This window comes from Siniperca chuatsi, linkage group LG18, assembly GCF_020085105.1.
Source record: "Siniperca chuatsi isolate FFG_IHB_CAS linkage group LG18, ASM2008510v1, whole genome shotgun sequence".
Classification (NCBI taxonomy): Eukaryota; Metazoa; Chordata; class Actinopteri; order Centrarchiformes; family Sinipercidae; genus Siniperca; species Siniperca chuatsi.
The window spans coordinates 27508382-27535061 of NC_058059.1; the positions used below are offsets into that span (position 1 = coordinate 27508382).

Genomic DNA, 26680 nt, shown 5'->3' on the forward strand with positions numbered 1-26680 from the left:
TTGGACCCAAAATAAAAGCATGCTTTCTGGTGCTGTTGAGGAGGTTAAAGACGCAGATGAAGTCTGCTTTCGTCAGCTCAGTTTGCTGACGGGCGGTGTCATTGGTGCCGACATGGACTATGATTTTCGTGATAGTCGTCAGGAGTGCAGCCAGAAGTCCGGGGAGCTTTTCGAGGATGTCGAGGGTCGTAGCTCCAGGAAAGCAGCATGTGACCGCATTAACGAAGCAGATACCTTGGAATCTCCAACTATCAGCATAGTTAGGGGGATGAGAGGAGGCAGAGTCGATGATCGTGGAGACCGCCGAGTTCCATCAGCTGTCCCTGGGATAGTTGTGGCTGGGGACTGCTGCGGTGAGGGGGCGGCATCCTTCTTAGCAGAGGGGTTCTCTGCTGTCTCAGGACGAATGAGACCTCCAGAGCTTCTCCTGATCATGGCCTCTTTCAGTAACTTGCGGTGAGAAGAGGAGGAGAACTTGACTGCTGGAAAAAGGGCGCGTCCCTCCAGTGTAGGAAAGTCCTGCGTATCCAGGATGTCAAACTTGTTGGCCAGCAGGAGGTCCCGATGTGAAGGAAGCGGGTGCTTTGCACCATGTCCTTGCAGGCTACAGTCCAGAGCTTTCTCACCACCCTCACCGACGAATGTGCATCCACTGGGCTCGGCACGGAGTACAAATGGCAATTGCTTTGGGCTTTGCACCCATGGGGAGCCACAGATCTTCAGGCTTAGCTGAAACGGCTTCATGCTCCAGGGCGCCAGTGTTGATGGAGCCGAGCCACAGAAGAGTGGGATCATTGTCCATTTCTGGAGTGGAGCAGTCAGGGGAGTGAGATGGGATGGTCGCATTCCGGTTGCTGCAACCAGAGGAGCTGAGGACTGCAAGATGTTTTGCCTGGGCCGAGGTGAAAATGGAGAACTCAGGATGAGCTTGTGCTTCCAGACAGGCGATACTTTTCTTCAGCTTTGAGACGGTAAGGTGACAAGATCCACACTCAGCCATTAGGCTTGCAGTTAGTCCGTGAGAGAGCTCAAAGCTTAAAATCCACAGTAAAGTCCATAAAAGTGCTAAAAGCTTAAAATCCTTAATAAAAGCGACCGGCTAGCCTAGCTGCTGGGCTAAAAACAAACCTAGCTGAGCTAGCAGCAGTGGAGGTAGTCTGGTAAACCACGTTGAGTTGAGCCAGCTCAAAATCACTTAAAATCCATACGTTCGATGACTGAAAACTTTTACCAAGTTAAAACACATAGGTAAAACAATGGCCAGGAAAACAGTGTAGCTTAGAAAACTTTCAAGATCCACCTTGAAAGCTCACTAGTTAACAAGTTTGTTTAGTCTGCACACAAGCCCAAATGTAAAAACAATACAACTGGCCATTTTATGGTGGGTTATGTGCTGGAATCAAAGTAAAGACACTTTGCAGATCTCCCAGATCACACAGCTTAGACAGTGTTTTCCTCCTGAATATAACCCATATATATTTTCTGCTTCTATATATTAGTCAGCTTTGTGCTTTGACAACTTTTCTTTACCAGGAGGGTAAATTACATTTTACTTGTGTACCAGCTGTCACTTTGTCAATGAAGGTATAAAAAAGGATCTTTAGTTAGTGGCATAGTCTTTTACTAAAGCTCTGAACCCAGCAGTTTGTCTCCTCTGTCATCCTTCCCCAGAGAACTAAAGGTTGGGTACGTGACATCACTGTGTCAGTCAGCCCGACCCTGTCAGTCTTTATCATGACCCAGGAAGTGTCAGAGAGGTCGTGACCTTCAGAGAACTGGTCGCTGAGTTTAAAATGGGAACATCTTCACTGACCTGGAAAACACTCTCAGTTTGTTTCAACACACCCAAACTTCAGAGAAATGTCACATCGGCTTAACCAGCTACAGTCACACAGACACACACACACCCCCTCACACAGAGTAGAGGTGCGAGCAGTGTGCCTGCAGCCACATCAGTAGGTTTCCTGTGTGTATTGTTCAGTTATGATGTTAATTCGCTGCCTGCAGCAGCAACGTCAAACTGCATCGGCAGCAGGAGGTGACGGCGCGACTGCAGGATGACAGGCTGCCGACATCACGGAATGGTCATATAATGGTTGGACTGCTATAGTTTAAAAAGTTGTTATCATATCAACTAATCTAAACTCTGCTGTCGTGGAACATCATCGGCAATAAATCAGCTCTGGGTTTTATTCAGCATCTTTTCATTCAGAAAACAAAGTAAACTTGAAGCAACCTTTGAAACAGTAGTTTGACAAACACCAACAAACAAAAAACACAACACAAAACTCCATTTATTATCTTTTTTTCAATGCATTTCATTAGCAGAATAAAGTAGTGAAAAGAAAAAAAATAAAGAAACAAAGAAGAAAACATAATTTTTTTTATAAAATTAAAAGAAAGTAAAACTTTTATTTAAAAGTGTCCAAACAAGTTCAAGGCACACTGCTTCGTCAGGAGGAGGACAGAAAATTAAAAAGCCCTTATTATTATCAAGGCTACAGTATCAAAAAAATAACAAAATATTTTATAGTTATACTGATGTATTTTTTAACTATTTTAAGTACAACAGAAAACATGTAAATACACATGTCATTCATATGCTTCACCGCTGTGGGCACTGAAGAGCGTCTGAAATGTTCTTTAACCATCACTCAGCACAGCTAAGGATGGCAATGTACTGACTTTGGTCCAGACTGAAATGTCTCAACAAATATTGGATGGATTGCCATGAAGTTTGGTAAAGACGTTCATCTTCCCCTCAGGCGGAATTGTAATAACGCTTTGATAATCCCTTAAGATTTCATTTTGTGCCATCATCAGGTCAAATCTGGACTTTATCCAACACTTTGGTTTATGACCAGATGCAAAACTAATGACATTCCCATCAACCTCAGCTATAGCCTACTTTGTGTTTTTATGCGAATTAGCACATATTAGCATGCTAATACGCTAAACTAAGATGGTGAACATTGTAAACATTATACCTGCTAAACATTAGCATGTTGAAGTTATCATTTAGTTCAAAGCAGTGATGTCCCTAAGTACAGCCTCATGGAGCTGCTAGCTTGGCTGGAGACTCTTAGTCTTGCTGAGCTATTAAAAACACCAAAGAGAAGGTGGCTTTCAAACTGACGTCTTCTTTGAACTCTCTTCCTGTTTCTTTTCATAAACTTCTATTCAAGACTTATGTATTTTTCTGTGTAATGAACACTGCACTGTCTAGGGGACACTAGCAAGACTTTAGACTGTTAGTCTGTTTCCTTTGATCTGGATGTAGTTGTGTAATTTAAACGTAGCTGGGTTGTTGTTGTGCTCTGACAGCAGCTGGCAGCTCTCCTCCTTAAGTTTTGGCTCTGAATCAGACATTTTAAATGTCTGGATTGGTTTTAATTGCAGCTCCTATAGCGAGCTGAACGCCTCCCTCTGCAACCCTCATTATATTCAACAAACTACCTTCATCTCTACAAGTCACTTAATTTTCCACCCAGACTTCAAATCATATTTATTAAGTTTTTCTCCTCAGGTAGGACACAGAAACCTGCCAGTGAAGTCAGGAAACTCCTCATGTTTTCATTGAAAGTCTACTAATCAAACAGTCAAATCCCATTAAAAACTAAATTACACAAAGATTTCAGTCAGTTTAAATATGGGCAACTGTCTGCCAGGAAATTCAAGGAATCAAACCGCTGAATGTTTCACTATTTACATTCATTTTAGATGGATTTGAACCTGTAACTCTGGTCTTTACAGTAATACATTCAAATGAAACTCTTTTAGTATTTACACTAACAAGCACTATGAGCATCCCTCTGCACTGACTTAGACACGCTGTCATCTCTCAGGCTGTTTTCCCTCTGGCAGCTGATTGGCTGCTGTCCAGGCTCTGTTTCAGCCGGCAGTTCCTTTCATGTTTCTGTTTGAGAGATATTCACAGCAGGTGACAGAGACGCTGCCAGAGCTGATTTTTGCTTTTAAATATTAATTATAAAGAGGGACCTGTCAATCATTTGCCAACGAGTCAGCGAATGTTGGTTAAACAGTCTGTTAATCCGCCCAACTCTTTGGTCCACAGCGATATCTCAACAAGAACAGGCCCGCTTTTCTACATATGACGAAATGAGGTGTCAGTTTATGTCACCACAATGTGTCCCAGGTGAAGATCATTTTCTTATTCTAAAACGTCCTCATGTGTTTGCATGAAGTTTACTTGACTACGTGTTCCAAGTTGGATTCAGCAAACCCTCTGAACTGCACAAACTTGTTGTAAATTGTTTTCAACTTCACAGTATGTGTTTATGAGATTTGATCATTAGCATAATGGATGGCCCCAAATTGCTACATAAGCCTACCTTTTCTGCTCCGTTTATGGGCAAGGTTCAGACAAGTCTTACTGTCAGAAATCAGCAGATGGAAGCAGAACAAATTCAGTAATGTCAGTGGTCGTATTAGAGGACTCGAAAAAATGAGAAAATATTGCCTTCAAACATACAGACGTCAGTGCCATGTCCTCATAGATCCATACCATAACATAAATAAAGAAAGAATAATCTGACTCGTATGGTTTGAACGTAATGTTGTACACTTCTTGAAACACAGAATTTGCTATTCATCCAACTCTTTCAGGTTATGTGTTGGAGAGTTGTAATCTCATTGGTTGCTCATAGAAAAGTAATGAGATACGAGGTCAAAGCTGAAACTGAAAGAATTTTCACCTCAGCGGCAAGATCTTTATAGGAAAACAATGGATCACACTGGCACAATGCCATTCTGCGATTCTGCTGTCGTCTGGCCAACAGCGTCTAGGCCTGTGCCTGATTAGTATTAAAGGTATAGACCACCAATAATCTAAATTCGTCAGCTGTTTTCTTACTTTGAAAATAGTTTAATAGAAAAAATAAATCAACATTCCACATTGTAGATCCTGTACTGGCCCTAATACCAAAATAAATGGATATGATAGGACTCAGTCTATAGGCTCAAAAGCCTAAGCTAGAGTGACTCCTGTCTTTTCCATTAATTCAGAAGGGAGAAATATATGGCTCCTGTGGAAAAGATCTAACCCCCCCCCCGTCTAATCAGTAGACAGACGGCAGCACACACCTTTCCTGACACTTGCGGTCCCCACTTTACCTTTGCCCCACCCTTCACGGCCCCTCGCTGCACCGGAGTTTCAGCTGCTGACAGTCAGCAGGAGCACGAGCCCGCCACAGCGCAGAGGACCACGATGACGACGACGGATGGCTGATGGCCGAAGAAGGGAGAACAAATGAAAACTAAGTAAGTACATGAAACTGTTTTAGTAATTATTAATTTGACTGTACACTTTGATTTAGTGTAGAGCTGGCTGGAGTCTCTCAACTAAATGGTAGAGCTGCTGCATGAAGCAGCAAATCAGCTTTAGGCTAATCTAACATCTTTCAGTATGAATTAATATATTACTGATTGTTACTGATCTTACTGGTTTCTGGTTCTTTGATCGGGTTGTAGTTATGTGTGGACACCGTTACACATGTCTGACTGTAGTGGACTGGACTCCACACTTACCAACTACTACGGCTGGGCTGCAGTGAATATGATTGCATAAGTGAGCACTACATCACAGCCACCTACGAAAAAAGAAATGCAATCTGCTGTTAGGTGAACACAATGCTTGCACATGTTAACCAGTTAGTTAAACCGGGACATAACACCGGCGAGAGCAGAGGGGGCTTTCGTGTAACATCACAGCTGCTGAGCTAGCATTGCAGTATGAAGTTCCACAAAATGAAAATGATTCCAGGTTGCGGGTGCACAATGAGAAAAACTCGATTTTCCATGCTCATTAAAAACAGTTGACACTTGAAACATGATCCAATCGTTTGAGCAAGTTCAGTGTAGGCCCACATTAAAAGTAACAAAGTAATGTAAGGGGGGGAAAGACCAATAAGGGCCTTATAATTAAATAAAACCCAGTATATCACGCCTTACAGAAAGAGAACCTTTTTGTACAGCTCACAGTGATGAGTACTGTAATTATCACCTGTAGTAAATCTTAGTGCAGAGTGGTAAACAGTATCCGGGGGCTTTAGAGTCGCGGCTGAAGCATGCATGAATAAAATGTCACCATAATCCAAGACTGATAAAAAAAAAGTTGCCTCAATAAACTGCCTTCTACAATGTAGAGGAAAACATGTTTTATTCCTAAACAAGAAACCAGTTTTTTTCCTTAATGTGCTCACCAGGTTAGTCACATGGTATTTATTAAAAGTTACCTTCTTGTATGTTCAAATTCCAAGAGCGTAGTACTCAGTGACTCTTTCAATATTTGTACCATTCTTAGTATAGATGATGAAATTTTCATAATCAATATTTTTGGCTCTGGTGAAGAACATGAATTTTGGTTTTTCTGCGTTAAGAACTAATTTATGGTTAATGAGTGCAACTTGAAAAATCAGCGACGCAGCACTGAAGAGATTTAGCAACAAAATGTACAGCATTGGCACCACAGTATAAGAATGTTAGATCAAGATGGATGTTACACCCAGTTACAGAAGAGGCAATATCATCTAACTAAAAAGTGAACAGAACCGGCCCCAGAATTGAGCCTTTTGCAATTTCCACAAATACTGATTTAACATTTCCAATAGCCACACGTTGTGGTCTGTCCATCCAGGTAACTCACATCTATATGCAATATCATCAAATCCGATACTACTACATTTTTTTAAAAGCAATGTATGATCAACTGCATCGAATGCCTTTGAAAGATCAATAAAAAGAGCTGTTTCTTTCTATCCAAAACTGAGATAATGTCATGTAAAACAAGAGTGGTGGCAGTAACAGTGCTGTGTTTTTCTCTAAAACCCAACTGGTGAACATAATAGAATGTGCTGAGAGGAATATTTTAAGCTGTTTATTTACTAGAGATTCTATTATTTTTGCTAGGTATGATAGAAATAGAAATCGGCCTATAGTTGTTAAGGTCGGCTGTTCCACCGCCTTTATGTAAAGTAGTTACATAAGCAGCCTTCCAGACCTTAGGGAGTGTGTTAGTTAAAACTGAAAGGTTAAAAACCATAGAACTTATGTAGCTGACTACAACTGGAGAAGCGAGCTTTAAGAAATAGAGAGTAGTTTATCCTTGCCAACTGAATTATTCAACTAGCTAGCAATGCATTGGTCACATCACCAGAAGAAAACAGCTGTAGAGTAAAACAAGGCCTTGGCATTACCTGGATAACAGGGTTAATTGTAGGCAGAGGGGGTACTGTATAGGTCTCATGAAACAGGTTACCAGCCGATGTTTATTTAAAGCTACGCAGATCTCTTCATAATAATAATAATGATAATGATAATAAAACTTCATTTATAGAGCACTTATCAAAACAAAGTACAAATTGCTTCACAAAAAGAGAAATAAAATACCACAGTGAATGATGAAATATAAAGATATAATACATAAAATACACAAAAGCAATAAAATAAACAGCCAGCTCAGGTAAAATCAGGATATGCTTTCCGATAAAAATGTGTTTTGAGAAGAGACTTAAATGAAGACACTGACTCAGACAACCTAATTTCTTCGGGCAAGTTGTTCCAGAGCCTCAGGGCCCTGATAGCAAAAGCTCTGTCCCCCTTAGTTTTCATCCTGAACAGACAGAAGACCCTTGCCCGAAGATCTCAAGCTACATGAGGGTTCATAAGGGATTACAAGGTCTAAAATATAGTCTGGAGCCAGGCCATGAAGAGCCTTAAAAGTAATCAACAAGATCTTAAAATCAATCCTAAAACAAACAGGGAGCCAATGTAAAGAGGCTGAAACAGGTATGATGTGGTTGTACTTCTCCTGGTTTAAAGCCTAGCAGCTGAGTTTTGTACAGTCTGCAGTCGTGTCAAAGTTTTTTGATTAAGACAAGTGAACAGACTGTTACAATAATTGAGGCATGAGGAGATAAAAGTATGTACAACAGTTTCTGCATCACTAAGATTTAAAATAGATCTGATTTTTGCAATATTTCTGAGGTGATAAAAACATGATTGGACAAGCTTAGTGATATGTTGCTCAAAACATAAATTGCTATCAAACACGACATCAGGATTTCTTGCAACTAGCTTGATATGTTGTGACAGGTTACCAGTAGATAGCACTATTTGTTTAGTGATGTGTTGGGGCCCAATAACAATGATTACAGTTTTATTTGAGTTGAGCTGAAGAAAATTTATCAACATCCAATTTTTTATTTTAAACAGGCAGTCCTGCAGAGAACTAAGCATACTAAGGTCAGTGGGCTTGACAGGGAGGTACAACTGAGTGTCATCCGCATAACAATGAAAAGAAATCAAATGTTTGCGGATGATATCACCCAAAGGAAGCATGTATAAGGAGAACAGTATTGGTCCCAATATTGGTCCTCTATCTGCATGTTATAAGTAAAGCACATTAGTTTTAATATGCTTAAACATTTATCACGGTAATGATGGTATTGCAAAATCCATGTCGTGGCAGAATGTGACACTGGTTTCGGTGATGAAACCGGTATACCGCCCACCCCTAGCTCTAAATAGCACTTTTATCATCTGAGAAAGACACTGTGTCTATACATGGCCCAATAAGATACATAATTTACTGACTGCTTGTTAGCAATTTTAAGAAAACTTAAGACATTTAAGGATTAATGATGTACAGTGCTTTCTTTTTCAGTGCTAGTGACTGATGAGTGTAGTGGCTAAGATTTCTGCTGTCCCCCTGAGAGACTGGGGTTTGATTCCTGGTCTGACCACCCCTTCAGTAACACAAGATGTACCTAATGATGTGCAAGTAATTTTGGATAAAAGCATCTGCCAAATGTACAAATGTAAGTGTATAATAAAATACACTGTACTGATGCACTGTACTGTTAGAATGATTAGATGTTTTTAAGTCTTGTTATAGATGGCTTTCATTCAAACAGTGAAGGTGTGTTGGCACTTAGCTGTCTGTTTCTCTTATTGATATACTCATTCATTATTTTAACAGGACCCTCAAGATCTAAGGAAAGACAGCGACCTGAGTTTGACAGTGATGACTCTAAAACAGGTATTTCACACACTAAATGCAGTGGAATATGTATTAGTTTAACTTAGTTGTGTGAAAAATGTTTTCAATACATTGTTTAAAAATTGTTTGCTTTAATTTTATATATGTAGTTAGTTTGAATGACTGTCATTCTCATTGACGGTACACCACCAGTCTTCATACTGGAGGAAATAAATATACAGATAACTGTTACAAAGCAGCTAATAATTATTGTTGCCAGTTAGTTGTCAGTTTATTTTATTAATAAACGCATATACTTTAACAAGACCCTCAACAGAAGAGAAGACGTAAAACTGTTGAGTCTGACAGTGGTCACCTTAAAACAAGTATCTCACACACTAAATCTACTCCTTGCTGGTTACTTGTTTTTTGAATTAAAAGAATAATGTGCTAGCATTCTAATATTCTACCCTGTCTTGTTTATGGCTTTATTAGTCTTTAATTCTTTATTACAGCCCAGTTGAATCTGTCACTCATTCACTTGTGTAATGAGGGCTTGTACCTTCTAGCCACATTTAGACAATGAGAGTAGAGAGTCTCAGTGAGAGGTGTTAAATAACTGCAAAGGCTGTTTTAAATAAATGTTTTGTAAAAATATGAGCTTAACTTGTCTCTCCCTTTTGTACAGTAGGTCTAGGTTTTTTCCTACCAGATGAGTTTTGGAAGAAAACATTGTTACTGGTAGTTTAAATCATCAGATTCAATAAAAAGTCAATTATTTTATTTGCAACATGTGTTAAACCATACTAAGAGCAGCAATAAAAAAAGATAAAAGTTAAATCATCTTGCTCAACTATTGGCTTAAATGTGGACAATAGTGTGTTGTGTAAATGGATTGTATGGTGTTAAGAGTAACAGTGTGCTGAGGTGGAGATAAAGGTGTTGTGTGTGAAGCAAATGTGTTCAACATTAAAGATGCAACATGACTGTTTAGGTGGAGCAGCAAGCATGTTTTCTTAAAGAGGCCAGGTAAATTATCCATCATGTTTATCAGCTGTAATCATATGTTTGCCCAACAATTATATTTTAGAATCAGAATCTGATCTGTTTTTGAAGAAAAATCTGACATCTGGCAGTCTAGATTATTAGATTAAGTGTTTATCTAATCTAATATTTAGGTTTAAATCCAACATTAGTTAGATTAAATGCTTGTCATGAATTGTGAAGTGCCTAACAGTGGCGTTGATTATATGCCAATAGACATAACATGACTGGTACCCAGGGAGCCCGAAATTCAGGTTTAAAATTTATGTGTGCGTTTTTGATGTTTCAAGTCATTTTCGTATTCACATAAATTTATAATGAATTTAGCAGTTAAACTCATGTCTCTAGATTCTTCACAAAGGGTGGATCCCATCAGGCTGCTGCCAGTCAGTGGTCCTCACAGTGTGATAAAAACAGGTATGTGTGTGTGTTGAAAAGGTTTGTCCTCATCTCCATGATAATCAACACTCATCGCCCCATCTGTCCGACACACTTAGTGACTTCATACCGTGCTGTTAGTCACACACAGTCAGGGGTCGTGGCAGATGTAGTGGGATATAAAGAGAAGAGGAGGTCATTGTTGGCTTTTTGACACACACACACACACACAGCAGATGGGCTCTTCTTAAAACAAAGACTGCTGCTGCATTGACTAATAAACTGACGATTCCTCTCAGAGAAGGTAGTGAGTTTATTTCCACATATCTGAATGCAGATGTTTGAATTGAAATGAAATGTTGCTAAACATGGCAGCTGGCTTTTAATGGAGTTGAATCATCTGAATGCAGAATTGGAGGTTGGCTCTCTCTGTCAGTCAGAAGAAACCTGCTCTCTTTACATTTATAAAGTATTTCTAGGAAAACAGGACGTCTTACATCTCGTGCAGTTTAGGAAAACTCACTGCTCTAATAGATGTCAGGATTTCTTTGTCTGGAGGCTCCCAAATTGAAAACAGAGCTTGTGGAAGAGGCCCTTAAATGTTTAGTTCCACTCACATTAAATTAATTGCAGCAGGATTTAAAACTGGATCTCCTGATTTGTTTGGCAAAATGTTTCATTTATAATCAACTGACTACAGTGCACCTGTTCCTGCAATAGTTATATATGATTGATAATTGTATTCAAATGTATTTACTGTTGGGTTGAAGCCTCCCTTGAGTTTTATCTTTTTATCATTTTTATTGTTGCAAGTAATGATAATGTATATTATTGATTAATCTGCTGACTAAAAATGAAAAATGCTCTTCCCAGTTTTCCACACACCCACACACACTCCCACAAGATGACGTCTTCAGATGTCTTGTTTTGTCTGACCAAGAGTCCAAAACCAAAAGATATTCAGTTTTGTATCATTGAAGGCAAAGAAAAGCGTCAAATTCTCACATTTGAGAAGCTGCAACAGATTTTTGATTTGATGAATTATCAAAAAAGTGAATGAATTAATTTACTGTTGAGTGACCAGTTGATTTTGAATCTTTTATTAGCAGTTTTGTTTGTTAAATGTTTGTCTTAATGCTTGTTTGTAACATTGCTTTTATTGTCCTGTATTAGGAATGTGGCATCAGTTGATATCGAAATATATATATCATAATATAAACAAAGTTTAAGATTCCCTACAGGTAGATTTAGCACCTAAAATATGACCAAGAATTGTGTGAGATTCCATTTTGACATGGAAAGTGTTCCAACAAGAAAACGTTTCCTCAAAGGGAGTGTTCGCCTTATCTTAAAAACAGTATATCAAAGTTTCTCATTTTCTTCTTGAGGCAATTTTCCATTGATGATGTATTGCATTGATGATAAGTTGTTTATCATTTGTATTGCCCAGCCCTGTTCTGTATACACAGGGACACAACAGAATGAACAAACCACCCTCTATAAATAAAGGTTCTTTTCTCTCATTTTCATATTTCAACCAGCAATCACCTCAGAGGAAACTTTAGTTTTTGGACAAAAGTGCTGATTTTAGAAAAGAAGAGATTACACTGTAAGAACGATGAGATGACAAATTCCACACATTTAATAATATTTTGATAAAATTCTTAATGATATTATTCTTCGTCAGATATAGATTTTTATTAAAATATTAATCCAACAGTTGTTTGACTGGTCTGACCGGTTGCATCTACTGATACTGTAACCAGCTCTGCACTGTAGCTGTGAAAGCTAACGTTAGCTTCACAGACTAACAGGAGGAGCCGCTTCATTGGCCTGAATCCTAAGTCTCAATTCAGAGTGTTTAAGGTGTTAAGTAAATATTGAGAAAAGATGAAATGAACGTTTACCACAGCATCTCCACCACCTGCTGCTGTTTGATTATCAGCTGACAGACATTTGACGTTATTAAATGGGTTTCCACACAATTGCTGCTATGTAACCAGCGGGACACCAGCACGTCCAAATGCGGCAGGAGTTTGGTGACCTTATATAATGTATAAAAATAAATATCTCCACCAATCTTCAACCTGAGCAGAGGACTGACCAGCCCAGAGAAACTGAAACGCCAGTGTAGGTGTGGAGGCCTTTACTGAGACTCTAAAACTCTCCATTTAGATCATCAGAGGACACTAAAAAGCCACAAGACCCCAGCTCTGATTTAATACTTTTTATTGGCTTCAGAAGTAGCGTAATTTGTACATTTTCACTGAAAGGATAAAGCTCATTAGCCAAAATGAAGTATTTTCTGCAAAAAACTGTCCACACTGAGGAGCATCAGTCTGCAGCTCTCTGCCCCCGTGGATTAGTCGAACTTTAATAAGTTCCAGTTCTGCTTCATTATCTGAAAACAACAGAGCAAACAGTCTGTTAACCAGACTCTCTGTTTTATGTCACACACAACAACTTTATCTCCTATGAAGAAACACATTCCTGTCTGAATTATACCCACAGAACTTCAACAGAAACAGAATTTTAATGTAATAAATGTTAACTTCTTTTCATCCTGTGTGAAACAGGGCAGTAGACAGTATGCACAGGAACATTATTTAGACTGGGATGCACATACACATCGGTACTTCTATACTTGTGAGGGCCCTCATTGACATAATACATCACCTGCCACTGGGCCTAAGTTGAACCTAATTCTGACCTGTGTCCTAAAACCAGGTTTTAACCCTCTAACAGCCATTTGAAGAGGTGAGAACTGGACAAATGTCCTCAAACTCAAACTGATCCTAACAAAGATAGAACTACAATAACACACACACACACACACACACAGCAGAAGGAGGCAGCTGGACAATCGACATCTGTTCAGTCTTTTATAAACACTGACACTCCCTCCAACACCACTGCTGTCACTGTGTGTGTGTGTGTGTGTGTGTGTGTGTGTGTGTGTGTGTGTGTGTGTGTGTGTGTATGAAGGATTAACTGTTGACTTGACTTTGTTTGCCTATGTTTGTGGACAGGGGATTAATTGCTCACTAGACTCATGTGTATGCATGCATGAGTGTGTGTGAGTGTGTGTGTTACAACAATAGGGGTGGGGTGGCAGCTCTCTAAAAATGTCCTTAAACCGTGTTGAACCTCCATAAGACTTTAATCTCATGTAAATTATAATTTAATTAGTGAATTTCAATAAGAAAGCTTCTGAAATACAGTGTGTGTGTGTGTGTGTGTGTGTGTGTGTGTGTGTGTGTGTGTGTGTGCGCGTGTGCGCGTGTGCGCGCGGCTGTAAGCTGCTGACTTTACTGTGTGTGTAGGATTAATTTCTTACTCTGTGCATGAGCAGCATTATTATGAGTCACAGCCAGTGTGTGTGTGTGTTTCATGTTCTTATATCCCGGTGGGGACTTAAACCTGAATGCACACTAACCCTTGGGGACTTGTGTCACTGTGGGACAAAAATTGAGGTCCCCATGGGTAGAGACGGCTTTTTGAGGGTTAAGACTTGGTTTTAGGGTTCAGGTTACAATTAGGTTAGGGTAAGGGTTAAGATTAGGCACTTAAGGTGATGGTTAGGGTTAGGGTAAGGTGTTAGGGAAAGCATTATGTCAATGACTGTCCCCCACGGGGGATAGTGAAACAAGTGTGTGTGTGTGTGTGTGTGTTTGAGGAGCTCCAGGGACAGTGGGGGGTGTGGGGGTTCTGGACTTACAAAACCAAGCAGGACAGCAGGTTCCTGGGCACACTGAACAAGCCAACTCCCTGAATCCTCTGGAGGTTCTCTGTTCTTGATTAATGAAAATTGACAAATGCTTTCGCTTTCCTCCGTCTTGCGCCGGTCCAAGAATTTCACCTCTAGCGGCACAAAACCTAACACGGCAGCGGCAGACATCCCCCCCCATGAGGCTAGTTCTGCTCGAGGTTTCTGCCTCTTAAAGGAAGTTTTTCCTTGCCACTGTTGCCAAATGCTTGCTCATGGTGGGATTTGTTGGGTCTCTAAATGATATTATAAAGAGTTCGATGTGGACCTGCTCTATAGGAAAAGTGCAATGAGATAACTTCTGTTATGAATTGGCGCTATATAAATAAAATTGAATTGAATTGAATTGACCATCTGCACACTTTATATATACATTATATATATATATATATATATATATATATATATATATATATATATATATATATATATATATATATATATTATATTCTACTTTACTATCAGAATCAGAATCAGAAATACTTTATTGATCCCAGAGGGGAAACTCTTTTGTTACAGCAGTTCACTGTCACGTCAGTGCACACAGGAATAGAAGCACTAAGCAAATCAGAATATAATACACTATAATACAGGCCAGATAAATTAAGTACAAAGTGTATATAAGAAAATTAAATTAAATTAAAATAAGTGTAAGGTACAAATATTATACTTTACTATATTATACAGTTTTATTCTGTTCAGTAAATCAAAAGTGTGCGTTTGTATTGGTAGAGCTCCGGGGACAGCAAGGGGGGCCTCAAGCCTACAAAGTCTAGCAGGGCACCAGGTTCTGCTCACTATACTATACTATACCAACAAAGTGTACAATTATACAGTTTTGTTCTGTCCAATAAATCAAAACTAGATAATCCTATTTAGCTTTGAAAGAGATGCTCTCCAGAGGACAGTGGGGTGTAAAAAAATGTAACTAAGAGGAGGGCTTGTTAGCGTGTGTGTGTTTTGGTTTGTGTTTGTGTAGGTGAAGCTCCAGGGACAGCAGGGGGCCCTATGTGCTCACAAAGCCCATCAGCACAGCGGGTTCCTGGGCACACTGAGTGCGAACCCTCTGGAGGTTCTCCGACCATCTGTACCAACCGCACTGACAGACAAAACTTATAAAATCATAGTACAATGGCTACACATATTAGTGAAAAAAGCATCTAGCTGAAAATATTTGTAATTGTTTTTAATTATCTATGTATTGACTACAATTAATCAGCAATTATAATGCTGTACTTCCTTCACCATAATACATCTTACAAATAACACTGACTTCATTTGTGTGACAAATTAAATAGATGTTTTTTACTTCTAACATTTCTAGAGTAGAGCTTTAATTGGATGCAAATATCCGTTTTGCCTGCTTTTATCGATTTTAAACAAAGTTCTTTTAATCTGTGACCTACAAACTGCTGGTTTTCATCCACTTTGCTGTGAAACTCAGTCTTTGAAGAAAGTTACAGTTAGTGTAATTTTGTTTCTTTTTTCTTCTGATTAATAATGGAAAAAGTCAAATCTCAGGGAATGTTGCTTCAGTAAGTAGTTTTTCTTTAGGAGAGAAACCCTCCAGAGGACAGTGGAGTGGTGAAACAGTGAGTAGGAAAAAGACTAGACCATGTGCGTGTGTGTGTGTGTGTGTGTGTGTGTGTGTGACAGAAGCCTTAGGCTACAGCAGCTTGTTTGTTTCATTCATTCTGTTGGTTTAATAGTCGATCCTGTAGAGTGATGGAGCAAGACGGAGGAAGGCAGAATAGTAAAATCGAAAAAAAGACACTTTCTATACTTTACTGTTGAAATCCACTTGTATATCTCCTCTGTGGAGGAGGAAGAAACTTAAAGGAAGTCTCTTAAACTAAGAAACATCACAAAGCAGTTTGCAGTTTCTTTGGCTGTTTTGAAACTTTTTCCACAGTGAAAACTACTGAATTACTATTGAAGTCTAATTTTACTGACATACACTGATTCAGTGCTAGTATATTGATTAAAGCAGCCCCTTACAAAAAGCAATGATTTCAAATGATTTCCATTTTCATCTGATTCAGTGTTCAGATCAAAAATGTCACTTAATGCAGGTGTAAGAGGAACACACGCGCTAGACTATTCCATATGGAGAAGCCCTGATTGAATGCTGTGTGTAGGGCTACAGCTATTGATTATTTTAGTAATCGAGTATTCTACCGATTATTCCATCAATTAATCGAGTAATCAGACAACAAATACTTTTGCTTTATCAAAGAGCAATAGAAAATATGCAAAAGAGAAAACAAAGAGGGGTTACGTAAACTAAGCAACTAATTCTCTTCCTTTTTAGAAAAATCAACATTTTTATTGCTTAAATTTCATACAATAATATTATCTGTCAAAACTAAACACATTTAGTGCATTTAAGTGTCTTTTTTTTAAAAAGAAAACATGCTCTGACATGCAAAAACAAATAGGTTTTGCTTTAAAAAAGGTGTATATACTGAAGTTTCAAGCATAATGTAAGCCTTTGCTGTCTTCTTTGTGGCATTTGTAGGAGGCGAAAGTGAGCGGACAGGAACTGTGACTGTGCTAATAATAAATAACATGAATGAAGCTCAGGCTTTCACAAACTGACTGCAGCATTTTATTTTCTGTGGTTAATATCTTGAACAAAATCTAGCTAACTTTACATACTGTATAGCCATATAGCTATTTTCTCTCTTCCTCCTCTTTGTAATCTGCTCTGTCAAATCACATCAGACGCTCTGAATGTCTCTGATCACACAGTGTCGTTGTGCCACAGTAATAATCATCTGTGTGAAACACAGTGCGCTGTATATAGTTATATGGATTACATGAAGCTTTGATGCAAGAATTGATGATTTTTAGTAATCGAGTTACTTGAGTTACTCGGGGAATCGTTTCAGCCCTAGCTGTGTGTGCGTATCAGGTGTTCAGCCTCTCTTTTGTTTTCTTAATCCATTCACTCTCTCCTGTGGAAACGCAGACAACAATTGGCAGAAGGAACCTTTGAATTCCTTGAAAAGTAGCTCCTGGGAATAAAAGTTCCGGGTACTTTGGTTGGAAACGCAGCTTAATATAACCCTGTCCCTGACAATTTGTCACGAGGTAACTAGCCAGCTATAGTTTGTTAGCACAGTCAGTAACATAGCAGACTGAAATGTAAGTAGATTGTTGTGATCTGCTCCCGTTTGCCCTGTTAAAGTTACTGCATTACGCTGTTAATACAAACTCAACACTTCCTGTTTCTATTTCAAATTAAAAGCCCTCATTTCTTAATAAGGCTTTTATTGTGAAACATTTGCAGGAATGTGTTGTGGTAAACTCACTGTTTTGCAACTCTGCTCTCATTCATGGGCTCTCATTATGTTTCACTCGGGAGCGGCAGAGTCACGTGCGACACCTAGTGGTAAAATTTGGTATACCGGTTCGCTCCAGGCTTTGGCTTAATATCAAACCGGTTTGAACATTTTTACATCTGTGCAACCCTACTCTCTCCCCAAGAAAGGCCTTTAATGAGTTGTGGTCTGAGCTATAGGAGGAATGATTACAGCGAGCAATTACTCTTCACTCATTATTTTCAGACTTCGGCTACCACACAGAGTCCTGCCACCTTCAGAAGTTTTCTGATGACTCTGCTGTGGTGGGATGTATCAGTGGTGGTGATGAGACTGAGTACAGGGCTGTGGTGGGGAACTTTGTCTCATGGTGTGAGCTGCAGAACCATCTCTCAATGTGACAAAGTCTAAGGAGCTGGTTGTAGATCTACGAAGGTCCAAGGCACCAGTGACCCCGGTTTCCATCCAGGGGGTCAGTGTGGACATTGTAGAGGATTACAAGTACCTGGGAGTACACATGGACAACAAACTGGACTGGGCTAAGAACACTCAAGCTGTTTACAGGAAGGGCCAGAGCCGCCTCTGTTTCCTGATGAGGCTGAGGTCCTTCAACATCTGCCGGACAAGGCTGAAGATGTTTTATGAGTCTGTGGTGGCCAGTGCTGTCCTGTATGCTGTTGCATGCTGGGGCAGCAGGCTGAGGGTAGCGGACGCTAACAGGCTCAACAAACTGATCCATAAGGCCGGTGACATTGTGGGGGTGGAGCTGGACTCTCTGGCGGTGGTGTCAGAGAGGAGGATGCTGGGTAAGCTACACGCCATCTTGGACAGTGTCTCCCACCCGCTCCATGACGAGCTGGTCAAACAAAGGAGCACCTTCAGCGGAAGACTCATCCCCCCACAATGCACCACAGAGCGTCACCGGAAGTCATTCCTGCCTGTGGCCATCAGACTCTTTAACTCCTCCCTCTAAGTGTCAGTCTGTATGACCCTAAGTCAATAAAATGGACATTGATCATTAACATCACCGCAATATTTGAAATAATTGTGCAATATTCTCTGTTTAATACTCCCGTACAATATACTGTTTCAGTTTAATTTATTGATATTTATTCATACCTCTATTACTACTGTGTAATATCCACCGTCTCATTATAATCTTAATAAGCTACACTTAACACAAAAAACCTTTCCCCCAATGACCTGAGGCAAAAATTTACTCTACAGAAGTAGTGACCACATTCTTGTTGAGTTGAGTTTGATGAAAATGGAAATTCTATTACTAACCAGTTGATCGGCAGTCCCCCCAGCATCCCCTAGAGGCTGCAGTGTTCATTACAGCCACATTATGAAACAAACAACATGGTGATGATGCTATTTTAAGCAGTAGTGGAGCAAAAAATATAAAGGTCATGGTGTTATCACTAGTTGTTGAGGGTTGGACAGACTAACGTTACAAAATGACCACAAGGGTGACAGTTAATGAAGCAGCTGAGCTTCAGAAAAGCACCAACTGGAGGAACAGGATGTGTTTAGCTGAGGCTAGCACAACGATTTGTCTAACTCAGCCTCATACCTTCAGCTGAACCATAGGATGTATTAATACAGACTGAGAACTCTAGATTTTGTCCTTCATCTTTTACAGCTTAATTTTTGTGTTCCTCACTTTATTGAGAAGTTGTTTCATCCTTCTTGCAGGCCGAGCTGAAATATTCAGAGTTTTATAATCATATTATCCGACATGAACAGAGTTCATTTAACCTCTGAGTCAACAGCTCTACTTAGAATTCAAACAGAGGTTTAATTTATCACCTGGGATGGCCTGCAGAATTAAAGGTATGTAGGCTGGCACTCATTTATCCTGATTTACCTTGAACAGAGCAGCAGAGAGAGAGAGAACAAGTGTAGTTAAGTCATTAAAGCTGCTAGTAGAAAAAAGCCCCAGAAGTGTAAGAGTGAAAAGCAGAACAGAAAACATAAAGCTTCTGCCGGCTGAAGGGTTTTATTTCTCTCCCAAGGAACAGTAGAAACAATGTTTTCACTGTTTCCACTCAATAAAACACTAAAAGCTTCAGCAAGGACAAACCAGAAGTGAATAACCAATCACAGTGCTTTGTTTACCATCCATACAAATTATTCTAATTCAACGGTGAGAACAATCAGGGGGAAAAGGTGAAGAGTCATAAAGACAGAGAAGGACATGGAGAGGCTGTCTGCTTTTACTTTGATTTTCTCTCTGCCTGTTGATTTTTTTTAAGTAGGTAAAGGTGTCACAAAACAGATTTATAACAAAGTACTGTGGTGCTGCACAGATGCCTACAAATCTTGTTCTCCAGATGTAAGAAAACATGTTTGTTTGGTACAGACCCCAACAAATGCCACATCTTCATGATTTCAATGGGTTTTTTTTCAGTGAAAAAGAAAATTGTGATGCAAAAACGATCATTCCCACTAATCATGAATCATAATAATTTCAATCATCAATAATTTACCTTGATGACCAGTCAACAGTTTTACAGACATCTCTTTTATAATGTAGGCATAAGGGGAAACTCTATCCCTCCACCTTCACAGTGCATTTAAAGAGATGCAGATGTGAACGAAGGAGGACTGTCAGCTTCTCTGAAGGACACTGAGCTGAAGTCACAGAGGAGATGCTAATATTTGTGCAGATGCTAATGGTGATTCTGCTGTCGACACTAATGCTAATGTACAGTATGACATAAAAGTCAGGACGTCTGCTGGTTCACACACGTACCAACACACGCACACACACAGGTACGTAACACACAGAGACAATGTGAACATCAATCAGACTCGACGTGACAAGGAAGAACGTCCTGGAATGTAAATTAAGTCAGCAGAGGAAGACAAAAGAAAATGGGTGGAGTTGATTATGCCTTTTGTCTGTTAGTTTCAAGGGCAAACACAAGAAACTATCTATCTATATATTTATTTTTAACACATCTTTTTAAAGCTGCATTAATCAATTTTTGGCCACCAGGGGGCTGAAATACAACAAATCAAGCTTACAGACACACATCCCTGGTACAGCCTTTTATAGTTGTGACAAATATATTAGCACCCAGCTGCCTATTTACACATCCAGCACACACAGAGCGGCATTATTATCCCATTGGACTCATGTTGTCCCCCTGATGAATGTAAGTTCAATATTCACTCTCACTCTGCAGATTATCAGATTGCTGCACCACCTCCCAGAACATTCTGACGGTGACTGACTGTTAAAGTTATTGGTCCAAATCGCAGAAGTGAGAGGGGAAAACCCTCTCCTCCCTCTTTAGTCTACACCACTTGAGAAAGAATAGAAAAGAATAGAATAGGGCTACTCAAATGCAAGTCCTCCAAGGTTCACAAACCAAATTTCCACAATGTCACAGGTCAAGGAACATTGAATGAAGTGAGTGATATTTAAAGGTCCACTGTGAATGACATAGTGGCATCTAGTGGTGAGGTTGCAGATTGCAACCAAATGAATACCACTCCCCTCACCCCTCAATTGCCAAGTGTGTAGGAGAACCTACGGTGTCCTTCAGGTGACGTAAAAACATGAAAAGCCCTATCTAGAGCCAGTGTTTTGGTTTGTCCATTCTGGGCTACTGTAGAAACTTGGCGGTGCAACATGGCGGGCTCTATGGAAGGGGACCCGCTCCCTCTGTAGATATAAAGGGCTTGTTCTAAGGTAATGAAAACACAATGATTCTTATTTTCATGTGATTATACACTAATGAAAACATAGTTATTAATACTTTATTCCATTTCTGCAAATAGATTCCCCTAAATCCTACACACAAGTTTTAAAAACTCCAGAGCTACAGTCTTTTAGCATTGCCGATTGTTTTCCTCTGACCTGTGGAGTTCCTCAAGGCTCAATCCTGGAACCTCTCTACCTTCTTCTTCTACCTCTACATGCTTCCTTTAGGGCACATTGTCCATCATTTTGGCTCAGTTGGCTCATTCTCACTTGAACTTTCAGAAACACAACCAGCCAGTAATTCAGACCTGTTATTATCAGTTAAGAAACTTTGCCAAAGTACACCCTTCTTATCTTTCCAACAGCTAGAACAAATTGTTCATTATTTTGTCTCCTCATCGTGACTATTGAAATCCATAAAATTTGCTCCATTATGAGTTTTTCACCACATTCATTGTTGAAAATAAGGTTGAAACGATTAATCGATTAATGAATTAGTTGATTGTCAGAAAAAACATTATTATAATCAAAATTGCAGTTTTTATAATTGGTCATTTGAGTAAGTAATTTTTCAAGCAAGAAAACCACAAATTCTCTAGTCTTAGCCTTTTAGTTGTGAGGATTTGCTAATTTATTTAGTTTTTGTTTGTTTTATGTGAATTTGTAAAGGGAATATGTTTGGGTTTTGGACTGTTGGTCAAAAAACTAGCAGTTTGATGACATTACCTTAGGCTTTAGTAATTTGTAATGGCCATTTTTCACTATTTTCTGAAATTTGATAGACCAAATGATTAATCGAGAAAACAATCGTCAGATTAATCGAACATTTTCATTGATTTTAGAATTATTCTTTTGGAGGCTTTATATGGCGATTTCAGCTGGAAAGGTTTTATGATTCTTACCTATGAGCTCTGGGGACAGTTTGGTTCAAAATGGGCATGTTAGGGCAAATGAAAGTGATTCCTTGGATACTGGCTGGGCTGCTTTTTCAACCTGATTGCCTGCTTCCAACAACAAGCTTGCTAACTGCACCTACTAGCAGCTGAAAGGTAAGAGGTGAGGTGACACGATAGCGGTGTGTCCCTCACAAGCAGTCAGATTGCATTAAAATTTTGTTACGGATTTTGTTCCATATTACACAGATTTCAGTCTGGAGTCCATCTGTTGAGTATGAGAAAAACATAGGATCCAAGTGTGAAAGCGGATAAATGGAAAAGACCAGTCAGCCAGAGGGAACATTGATATTCAGAACACACAGACACACACACACACTGGTTCTGTAGCTCATTCTCTCTCTCCGCACATCAGTGGCAGCAACGAATGAAGATTGAATACCCTGAGAGAGAGAGTAAGTGGATGAGAGAGAGAGTGATGAAATCGAGATAGGTGTGTGTGCGTGTGTGTGTGTGTGTGTGTCTGTGTTAATAGTTTTGTGAGACGTGTCTCGGCTGCTTCAGTCATCAGCTCAAACCTCTGACTGTAAAGTGTGTTCTGATTGGATAAAGTTGTAAATAAATAAATAAACAAACAGTGCGTCTGTAATCAGAGCTTCTGATTCCTCTCTGCTGCTCTGCTTAATTATGCATGTTTATGTAAATGCTGAGTGTTGATGAGATGGTAATGGATATCACAGATTGACTTTAATGAATTCTAGAGAGACTGAGAATTAAACCAGCCTGTCTATTAAAGGGCTCAGAGGTGAAGGAACCCAACCAGCAACCCCACCCACACCCCTTTCTTCTCTGGCAGCCATGTTGGAGGTTCAGCTCTGAGGGAAGCTGTTTGTGTTTGTCTTTTTCAGCAGAGTTTACTAATGATGATTAATATTTCATCGGCAATTCATCTGATCGATATGCGTTTATATAATGGCAGATTGTTTGGCTAGCTAATCAGAGCAGAGGGAACTGAGTTAAAGTTTCTGTAAATGAGATTCTGAACATTAATGTAGCAGAGGGGGCTCAATGCAAATTCCACCTAGAATTTTAAAATAATGATAATGTAATGGTAGTGGTAATATCAATTTTAATAAAGTAATAATAATAGGAATGATAGTGATAGGAATAATAATGATAATAATAAGACTAATAATAACAATTGTAATAGCAGTTGTTGAGCAGGAACACGGGGCAGCAGGTGGCCCACAATCACAGATCCAGACTCTGCAGCTCTGGAGGCAGAAATACCTGCTGAAAGCGACAGAAGGAGAGAGGAGAGAAACGAGAAGGCACAGAACTACGGGAGCGAGACGATTTCGAGTTAGTAACATGCAGTAATGGGATAAAAATGCATACAGATGGAGAGGGAGAGAAGGAGAGAGGAAAGAGGTGCATCATGGGAAGTCTCCCGGCAGTCTAGGCCTATAGCAGCATAACTATGGGATGGTTCAGGACTCACCCAAGCCAGCCCTAATTATAAGTTGCAGGTCATCCAGGTCTTTATTTCCTTAAGGCATGCCTGATGTTAAATGGTTAGTTTCATCTGGCTTGATCGATAGATATAATTGGGTATCATCTGCATAGCAATGAAAGTTTATGGAGTGCTTCCTAATAATACTGCCTAGCCCTAACTATAAGCTTTATCAAAGAGGAAAGTCTTAAGCCTGCTCTTAATTGTGGAGATGGTGTCTGCCTCCCGAACCCAAACTGAGACCTGATTCCACAGGAGAGGAGCTTGATAACTGAAGGCTCTGGCTCCCATTCTACTTTCTAGGAACCACAAGTAACCCTGCATTTTGGGAGCACAGTGTTCTAGTTGGATAATAAGGTATTATGAGCTCTTTAAGATATGATGGTGCCTGACCATTAAGAGCTTTGTAGGTGAGGAGGAGGATTTTAAATTCTATTCTGAATTTAAGTGGAACTCTGTGACTAACTAATACACGGAGGACTCACCGTTAACATGAACTAACTGAGATCGATCTGATAGATAGGATTTAAACCAGCTTAGTGTGGTTCCTTTAATGTCAATTAAACGTTCAGCACTAAGATCTAACAAGACAAGTACAGAGACCATTGGACAAAGTCCATTGTCCGATGCAATTAAAAGGTAATTTATCATTTTCACCAGTGTTGTCTCTGTCCTATGATGCATTCTAAATCCTGACTGAAAATACTCAAATAAACTATTGTTATTTAGAAAGTCACACAACTGATTGGCGACTGCTTTCTCAAGGATCTTAGAGAGAAAGAGAAGGTTAGATATAGGTCTATAGTTGGCTGAAACCTCTGGATCAAGAGTGGGTATTTTAAGAAGAGGTTTAATTACAGCTACTTTAAAAGACTGTGGTACATAGCCTGTTAATAAAGACAGACTGATCCTATCCAGGAAAGAAGTGCTAACTATGGGTAAAACGGCTTTAAGCAGCCTAGTTGGAATGGGGTCTAAGAGACAGGTTGATGTCTTAGATGAATTAATCGTCGAAGTTAGTTGAAGAAGGTTGACAGGAGAAAAGCAGTCAAAATATATATCAGGTTTTACAGTTGTTTCTAAGGTTCCTGTGTTTGAAGATAAATCGGTACCGGTTGAGGGCAGGACATGATGATTTTTTTCTCTAATAAATAAAATGTTATCATTAAAGAAGTTCATGAAGTCATTGCTACTGAGGGCTATAGGAATACATGGCTCAATAGGGCTATGACTCTCACAGTAGTGAAAAGAAACCTGCTGCTCTGGCATTACGGAGGGCTTTCCTATATGTTTTAAGACTATCTTGCCAGACTAAACAGGAGTTTAAGAGTGAGAAACAAGCAGAACCAGATTCAGGGTGGATGGCCATCTGCAGCTGCCGGTTGGGTTGGGTTGGGGGTGGGGGTAGCACAATGCAAATTCCACATAGAATTATAAAATAATAATAATGTAATGGTAGTGGTAGTATTAATATTAATAAAATAATAATAGTAATAATAAAAGGGATGTTTCAGAAAGATTTGGGAGATGTTTCAGGAAGATTGAATGGATATTTACAGGATTTTTAAAAAGGATATTTCAGTGAGAATTCACGATGATTCAGGGAAATTTCAGGATGATATTTGTAATTCAGAGAAATCTGAGAGATTCTGGAAGATTTAAGCAATGTTTCACGAAGATGATGTTTCAGAGAGATTTCAAGATATTTTAGGAAGTTTTAAGGTGGATATCCAGGAGTTTTAAAGGATCTTTCAGGGAGCTTTAAAGGATATTTCCAGGAGATTTAAGGTTGATGATGATTGAGGCTGGTGTTTTAGGAAGAAGTGAGAAATGTTTTAAAACTTTTTCAGTGAAATGGAATTTTTCAGGGAGATTGCACAATATTTCTGTGAGGATTGAGGACATTCCTGGGAGAAATAAATAAAATCAACTAACAACTGATTCTATTCAGAGAACATTGAGGTTACATTGAGGTAAATTATGTGTTAATTTTTGTAGGTTTATATAAATATACTATATATAAATATGGTATGTCTTTGGGAGTAAATGCTGTGTGTGTGTGTTTGTGTGAGATGAGGGGTTGTGCAGATTGACAGAGGAATTAGAGGCTGTCTGCACACATAGAGGACAGACTGATTACAATCAATAATCTATCAACCACTGCCTGACAAGATGTATTAATCAGAGAGAGAGAGAGAGAGAGAGAATCACGTAAATACACAAAGATGAACACGCACTCACACAAACACACACACAGCTGAGTGTTGAGGTGTCAGACAGCAGTTTCTGTTTCAAAGTTAGTTAATAAGTTGACTTGTCAGTTCAAACAGTCTGCAGCTCAGGGAACATCTTTAAATGCCTCTCATTGATTTATATATATATATATATATATATATTAAATATATTTTGGCTTTAAAGAGTTGTTACATAAAATAAAAAAGTCAGTAATCTTAAAATATCAGTAACATAAATGTAATCAGCTACAGAGAAAAACTGAGTTAGACCCCTGTCCTGGTCTGTAAATGTAACTGCTTCTGCAAAGACAACTGCAAGGACCACTTCAGTGCTGAAAAGAAACCTGGGGTTGTTTTTATTTTCCTCTATTAATGATGTAAGCTGCTCTGGCATTACGGAGGGCCTTCCTATATGTTTTAAGACTATCTTGCCAGACTAAACAGGATTCTTCCAGGTTGTTGGAACGCCATTTCCTTTCAAGTTTTCGTGATGTTTGCTTTAATTTGCGGGTTTGGAGGTTATACCATGGAGCTAACCTTCTTTGTTTTATTATCTTCTTTTTTAGAGGAGCGATAGAATCGAGTGTCATTCGCAGCAATATCAACTAGATGGTCAATTTGGGAGGGGCTGCGATTTGCATAGGAGTCCTCTGTTATATTGAGACATAACATTGAATTAAATGCAGATTGGATCGCTTCCTTGAATCTAGCCACAGCGATATCAGATAGACATCTAGAGTAAGAATTTTTGCCTAATGGCGTGTAGTCCAGTAATAGCAGTTCAAAAGTTATTAAATAATGGTCCGATAAAGAGGG

General features: G+C 39.3%; 1 protein-coding gene across 4 annotated transcripts in view; it reads left to right on the forward strand.

Moving 5' to 3' along the window:
• Positions 1 to 26680, forward strand: part of dcc (DCC netrin 1 receptor) — a 298212-nt gene that overhangs the window by 20310 nt on the left and 251222 nt on the right. For 3 of the 4 annotated variants that reach the window (XM_044173877.1, XM_044173879.1, XM_044173880.1), the window contains exon 2: positions 8999 to 9058. The exons of the other annotated variant lie outside the window; for it this stretch is intronic. In XM_044173877.1, coding sequence (XP_044029812.1) covers positions 8999 to 9058 — 60 coding nt within the window. The remainder of the gene's footprint in view (positions 1 to 8998; positions 9059 to 26680) is intronic. 4 annotated transcript variants of the gene reach the window in all.